A 7835-nucleotide genomic window follows, 5' to 3' on the forward strand; every position below is an offset into this window, starting at 1 on the left:
ACGCCTCATTTAAACACGCCCCCACATGTCTACGTCACTGTGTGGGAAGATTTGCATAACACCACCCAAATGTTCATGTAAAGAAAGATGATGTAACTTTGATTCTCGCTGTAGTATTGTTGCCGCCTCCGCCATGTCGTGGAGACGCTGTGTTTTTCGTTACGAAAGCGAAACAACTTTGTTTGGTCTTCCAAAAGCAGTGGCGGCTCGTCAGGGGAGGCACAGCTTCCCCATAATTTTGAGGTGAAAATGGGAAAAATGCTGACTCACAGCTTGTAAGTAAGTTTTCATATTTAAAGAATTTGCCACTTATGATTCAAACGCGAGTTTTGAGCAGTGTAGAGCGTAGCGCTTGTTGTCGCGTTTCAGAAAGGCGGGGCATAGAGGAGAAACAATAATGTACAGTATGTGGAAAATAATGTGTTTTTTTAACCTTAAACCGCATAAACACATTCCATTACACCAAATACACAAAATAATGTTCTTTTTTGACCCCTTTAATGACCCGTAGTAGACAAATTCGCCCTGTTCCTGATCGCCATCCACACCAGACCTCCCACTTTCTCCAGTTACACCCGGCGAGTGGAGAACTGGTTTGGAGATTGTGGTCGAGGGATGCCCAATACAAAATTGAAGAGTATAAAGAAAACCTACAGCAGACGGAGGGAGGGAACACAAGGGAAAGAGCACGTCATGGTTGCATTGAGGGGCCATGTGTGTTGAATTACTGTAATGGCAGATGAACAGATGGCAATTGATTGGTGGTTCTGATTGTCTGTGTTTGTGTGTGTGTGTGTTGAGAGTGCGACCACTCGCCCGCTGGAATTCGTTTTCATCATTTTTTTCATCTCTGGAAACAGGTTAGTGGAGGCCAGTGCGATCCGTGAAGAAGAGGTTGATCATGATTACATAGATGTTCCACCAACCTCCATTTTAATAACAGGCTCGATATGCTTATGAAAGACTGGAGTTTTAAATACAGAGTCAGAACGGGACCACATGGCCAATAGGCTGCCAATGTTTGATGGACATGCGTGCCAGAAGCGTCCAGACCATCGGAAAGGGTTCAACAGGGGTGAAACCAAACACAAACCCATTTTGGCTGGCTCACAATTGTGTGTTGGTCTGTCAGTGAGTTGTGAGTCAGTAGACTATGAGACTCCTGAGCAGCTGGCTCACTTTGTGTGTGTTAGCGCTCTTTAGCTTCAGAAGCCTAGCGGCGACAGCGCTAGGGGCCAAGTGGTCTGTTTTCCTCATCAAGAGTTCTTCCCCTTGCTCTCTTTGCTATCCGTAGTTATTTCTTTGGTGTGGTGGCAGAGTTTGTATTACACCCCTATTTACTTCTCCATCAAGATCTGTGGTGAACGTCTACAGAACGTTGTCGTTGTTTCTGTCTTTCTTCCTTTTTGATATTTTTTTTACATTCGTCTGCAATTTAAACTGCCAGATCGATCAGCAGTCCCATGTTTAAAGTGGTTTGCATTCGCCTCAACTTTTCCCCCCCGCCAAATAATCTTTCAACATCTGCATCCTGTGGGGAGATATTTTTGGTCCCTAGCAGAAAAACTCTGTTCTTTCCCCTCCTCCACTTCTTCTTCGCCTTTCCCTCCCTTCTCTTTCTTTACTTCAGTCTTTTCTGTTTTTTTTCTCCAAGGGTTGCGATAGAGAATGTTTGATAAGGTCTAGAAATAGCACGGCATCTGGTCAGGGAGGAAATGTCTTAGTGAGCCGCACCCACTGGCTTATGTTAGCTCAGTGCTAACCTAGCGCTAGACATTTCCACACACAAAAAACTCTCCCAACTGAAGTCTTACACACACTTCTTGACGGTAAACTTGAGAGATGTGATTTATCAGTTAGTTTATCATTAATTTAGAGCAATGCAAAGTTTAAATTACACATTTTTACTTTACTGAAATGGAATGTATGGAAAATATGGTGAAACCAGACAAAAAGAATCAGGAATTTGGAACTGTTACTGGAAATTCAACTAAGTTGTTTATCTATGTTATTCATAATGACGTCATTTGAAGCTCTTTTGTTCAGTAGTGAAGTTAGACCCATTTAGAAAACACTACTTTTTTTCCTTACACATTACAAATTGCATTGTGTGAAGTGGGAGTGTTGATGAGTGTGTTTGTGTGTGTTCAAACGTCCAGTAAATTCAGGTAGAAAATGTGTGTGCTGTGGAAGTGTTGAAATCTTTCTCAGTGTGGTCAGTGCTGAGCTTCAAAACGTGAACTCAGATTTTACATCAGTTTACCACAGTGATTACTTTACCCTGAAGGTAGTGGGTTACCAGAGAGTTTACGTCAGAGTTTTCTCTTTAGTTTACATCCAAGTTTACCTCAGATTTTACCTGAGTTTGTTTACCACATATTTTACCACATTTAGTCTCAAACTTTACCTCACATTTACCTCATTTTTGCCTTATATTTTACCTCAGTTTACCACAGATTATAGTTCAGTTTGCCTCCGTTTTTAACCCCAGAGTTCACTGGTTTTTACACCATTTGTTCTCATATTATGAGATATTAAATATATCTCATAATATCTAAATAATGTCTAAATATTCTCATATTTTTACCTCAGTTCACCTAAAATGTTACCTATGATTTTGCATCAGTTTACATTACTTTACATACTTGCAGGTTTACCTTAGAGCTTGCCTCACATTTGGCCTCAGTTTACCTGAAATGTTACACTCTTGACTTAAGTTTACATAGGATAATTTTCTTCATGTTTACCTCCAGGTTTGCCATACATTGAACTTTGATATAACGTGAGGAAAACTTTGTGGTAAAATCACATATTATAGGCCTATATCATATTTTAGTTTAGATTGTACTTCAGTTTATTTTAAATTTTACCACACAGTTTGCCTGACAGCTTACTTCACAGTTTACCTCTATGGTTACTTACTGATGTTCAAAACACATTTTGTTGCCCTTGGACGTGATGTTGAAGTTGTAGCTTGTGTAATCAAAGGTGGCAAGACTCAAATGTTCAGTGAAAGAATCTTTAGCTAATAAACAGTTAGTTTCACTGACTAGCACCTTGTAAACTTGAAAATAATGGCCCTTGTTTTCAAACACATTTTTGCTTGTTACATGAAGACAAGTATGAGAAGACAAGTAATAAAAAAAACAAAGTTCTGACATCTGGAGAGGAAACTGTTGATGGTGTGTGCTTACACATAGTCCTAACCAACCGTAATATTTGTTATCTCTCTCTCTCTTTCACAAACACACATTCAAGAGAAAACGTAGCTTTAAATACGATAAGAGGTAGTAAAATATGTCACATTGATCATGTTAGTCCTAGTTCTTTAGGATAAACTGTGAAAGGGAAGTGGCTTGCTGCTTGGCCATGTGATGTTTTTGTAGGTTTTTCAGCAAAATGGTGTAGCTTACACAGTAAATAACTGGTGCCAATTTTACTTTTACATTTCTGTAAAATCTTGGGTACAAATCTGGTGAAGTTATTTTATTATTATATGCTTTTTGCCTGTCCCCCCCATTCCTGGTAATGTACTATTTTAAAGTAATGAATTACTGCACTTTGTTCAAAGCTGTCTAAAATAATTGTTTAAAACAAAAATGTTTAAAACAATAGTTTAAATCTTACATCAAACTGACACAGAATGACCCTTTTTCCTTTCTTATTCCCTTTAGCCACAGTCAAAAAGACAGGAGGAAATGGATGGATAAATGACCGGTCAGGGACATTTGGAGGAAACGGACAGTCAACGACCAGTCTGGATGGAGTCAGTTTCTCAGAAGGGGAACTGTTGTTGCAGGTAAAATGCATGTAAACGCACCAATTCCTTGATCTTATTTCTTGCAAATTCCCAGGAATCGCCATCCTGATCTCCCACTTTCTTTTACATACATTCTATATAAACACCTTGTACCTCATTTCCCACCTAAAATACCCTGGTTTGTGTAAACAGAATCATCTGCTGGGATTTCTTCCCATTTTTCAGTCTAAGGTCAGACCACTTTGCTATATGCAGGGGTCTTAAATCTGATTCTGCCAACTCAAGAAAAGTTGTGGCCAAGCATCTGTCTACTTTCTAAATCATCCATCACTTTTGTACACCCTCATTTGCTCCATCTTGTATTCATTTATGCAAACTGTCACTCTGGGCTGTGCAAAGAAGTTGGTAATTTCACAATATGTTTGCGTGTGTGCATAGCAGGTAAAAGTGTAAACGTTTCCTGATTCCCTGGAAAGATGATAAAATAAACAACAGCCATGAAGATTATCCATACCCGCTCAAACGAAACACTTCCATGTCATAAACTCATGAAAGAAATTTTGGTAGACATTTAGTTTATTGTAGCTGTTGTCACGCTCGTTGAAAAGGAATGTCGTTTGAGCAATCGACATTCTTTGCTGTTGAGCAATGTTATCTTTTCTTTGTAAACTATATCACATGTTACTTTCCACCTACAAATATTGTGAGTTTCTTTTTCAGCCACATCTCCGTCTCCGTCTCTCTCGCTCTCCATTGTTCGAGGGCTGTTGGTTCCTGTGCGTGACTAGCGGCGATATTCACCCCCTGTCTGTTGTCATGTTCAACACCTTAACAAAAGCTTGGCTAATTACATGGGATGTTTACTGAAAAAAAAGATGTAAAAGAAGAAAAATGGCCCCATTATCCCCACCCATCTACAGTCTTACATTCACAATCCCAGCCACCGTGTTTAGCATGAAACAAACCAAAACATTTCAGTTTTTCTTTATTAAATATCCCAACCATAAAACCTTTGTCTGCAAGTTAACGTGTTTTAGTATTGTCAGTCACAATTCTATCTAATTTCGTTTTCAGGCCCTCAATGGCTTTGTGCTGGTGGTCGCCACCGAAGGTTACGTGTTTTATGCGTCTCCAACTATACAGGACTACTTGGGCTTTCATCAGGTGAGTTTGCTTTAAAACCTTTCTTTTAGGAAGTCCTGCTTTTTTTAACATTAGTTGTCTTGTCATACGTCAAAATTTTATGTACTTTGTACAGTTTACGAAAATAAACACCGGTTTAAGAAAATCGATATTCATATACCAGCCTCAAACAATGCTTGTCATTTAATTGACAATTGATAAATCCAGCATAGTTATCAAATCTATTGACGAGTTATTCACCTGGAAACATTTGTATCATTCTTCAGTCATTTGTTGGTTCGACTTTCCTCACCCTGGAGGAAGGGTAATGGCTTTTGCGAGAGTTTAACATGCCATGCCGTTTCCTACCGTTATGAATTTCTGTTATCGCAAGGATAATACTCTGGGCCTCAATAACAGCGAACTGTTCTGTAACTGAAAGTAGACTGTGGAAAAAGTTCTGAGGGTGTCTGGGTTCGATTACTTATTCGGAAAGGTGTTCGTTTACTGTTAAACCACCGTGGCGTCAGTGAGGATTTTATTGTTTTTTTTTTTTAGTATTAACAAACTAGTCTATGTTGTTCGAAACATCCCTTTTCTTCCTTGTCCTGTTTGGAAGGCTTTTTCAAATTTATGTAAGCTAATATTTGCAAATGCCTAGCGATTAGGCCTAAGTGTTTTTTTCTTTCACCTTGTCAGCCTGTGATGTGCGTAACAGACATAGTTTGGTTTTGTTTATAAAAGAGGAGAAGCTCAGAAAAAGAACATCAAAGAGAGGTAAATTGAATGTTTGGATACTTAATTAAAGAACTTGCAAAACCTGTTTGTCTGTGTGTGAACCACAGCCAGTTCAAGGAGATCTTGTGTGTGTGTGTTCCTGTGGTGTATTGTATGTAGAGACTGCATGTATAGATAACATTAACAATAGCCATTTCATTCCTATAGCTTGCAATAATAGCAAGTAGGCTATACATTACACAATGTCTACTCAAATATACATTCTCGCTCTAAGCACTCACAAATATTACAATACAGACAGTATGAATGTACTAAAAGAATATATATATATGCGTACACCTATATGATATGTGAATAAGAACTGTGGTGTCTTTATGTGTTTGTTGATGTGCATATAGTCTATGCTTGTTATTCCGTACCTGTTTTTCCTTACTAAATCAATTTCCCTGGAGTGTGACGTTCCCTCTCTAGCAAGTCCAGGTCGCCAGGGTTACACAGTCAGGCAGGCCTGCGCCACCTGCACACAAACACATAAATGTATACCCACTGCCACAGCGGTCTGAACACCTGTTGTGATTTGGGTTGCTAATAACTATTCACATACTTCTAATTACTTTTTTCTATTTTGAAGTCCATGTCATAAGAATAAATTGTGTTATATAAAAGAAATGCCTCTATGATTTGTATTACCCAAACATCACTGTGTGTGGCTTTGTTCATGAATTGTTGTGCACATGTTAAATCTATCTGTGTATTCTTACTGTATATATGTCGTTTTTACGAAGATATATGTGTAAATATATCAGAGACATGTATACATATTTTAGAGCAATTAATATGTATCTTTTCTTTCTACTCCCTTGTCTGTGTGTCCTCATTAACCTTTAAATGTGTGTTTGTTGGTACAAGTTGTCATGAATGGTTTCTGGACCTTGTCTGGTTTTTATCCCACACCGTCCAGCCTGCAGCAATTAGCACACACAGACAGTGCAAACACTTTGTTTTCATTGGCCTGCTAAGGAGAAAGAGAGAGAGAATGGGGAGGAAAAAACAGGCTGAAAGGAAAATTGCAAGCCAAGCTGCAGTTACTATGCCAAGCCTCTAGAGGGAAGCGTCTACATTTTGATATACAGTAAATACAGCCTAACATGTAAAGCGATATCTCTAGAGGACACAAATGTGATGATTTTAATGCTTTCTTATAAAAAATCTGAGCCACAGGAAACTAAAGTTTCCATTTGCTTTCCAATCAGTTGCACTCCAAACAAGTAATACGGTACAATATGTTAAAGGGATAGTTCACCCGAAAAATGAAAATTATGTCATTACTTACTCACCCTCATGTCGTTCCAAACCCGTAAGACCTTCATTCATCTTCTTAACAAAAAATGAAGATAGTTTTGTTGAAATCCGAGCGCTTTCTACCCCTGCATAGACAGGAATGCAACTACCATGTTCAAGGCCCAGAGAGGTAGTAAGGACATCGTTAAAATAGTCCATGTGACATCAGTGGTTCAGTCGTAATGTTATGAAGCTATGCGAATACTTTTTGTGCACATGGAAAACAAAAATAACGAGTTTATTAAAGAATGTCTTCTCTTCCGTGTCGGTCTTCAACACGCGTTCATTGTAAATTGTAAATAAGACAATGCTTTTGAGAATTATGGACAAGTAGATTGATTTCTTTTTAAATTTTTATCGCTTCTCTAGTCTTGTCAGAAAGACAAAAATAAACCTCTTTGCCCAGTTTGCAATGAGGATTTGGTTGGCATTAACAATTACAACAGAACTTGAAAGTGGCAGTGGAAAACCCGTTATCATATTTCACGGTCAGGTTATAATAGTGCTGGGAGGTATGACCAAACATTTATATCACGGTATTTTTCAAAATTATACCGGTTTCACGGTACATGACGGTATTTTTTTTTCATGCATGACCGGGTGTTAACCATATTTTCTACTGATTGAGAGAGGAAATACTGCAGTATATTGACTTAGAATGGCCTATTTTACTGTCATGATGAGTGAATATTGTCAAAAAATACCACACTAAATAGTGACTAAACACGACCCCTTTTAATACATGTTAACCAAGAGTCACTCTCATTTATAATCGGGGCATCGTCAGATAAAATCAACATGCATCTACATTAAAGAGTGGCTATGCGGTTGTTTTGGCTATATTACTTTTTTGTCTCATGCAGCGCACTGCCTG

At 38.4% G+C, this 7835-nt stretch overlaps 1 protein-coding gene across 1 annotated transcript in view; it reads left to right on the top strand.

Moving 5' to 3' along the window:
- LOC107687867 (aryl hydrocarbon receptor-like) overlaps positions 1-7835 on the top strand; it is an 89039-nt gene that overhangs the window by 73562 nt on the left and 7642 nt on the right. The window contains exons 3-4 of the mRNA XM_016485343.1: positions 3675-3799; positions 4835-4924. Of these exons, the coding sequence (XP_016340829.1) occupies positions 3675-3799; positions 4835-4924 (215 nt within the window). The remainder of the gene's footprint in view (positions 1-3674; positions 3800-4834; positions 4925-7835) is intronic.

This window comes from Sinocyclocheilus anshuiensis, unplaced genomic scaffold (genome assembly GCF_001515605.1).
Source record: "Sinocyclocheilus anshuiensis isolate Anshui unplaced genomic scaffold, SAMN03320099.WGS_v1.1 scaffold273, whole genome shotgun sequence".
Lineage (NCBI taxonomy): Eukaryota > Metazoa > Chordata > Actinopteri > Cypriniformes > Cyprinidae > Sinocyclocheilus > Sinocyclocheilus anshuiensis.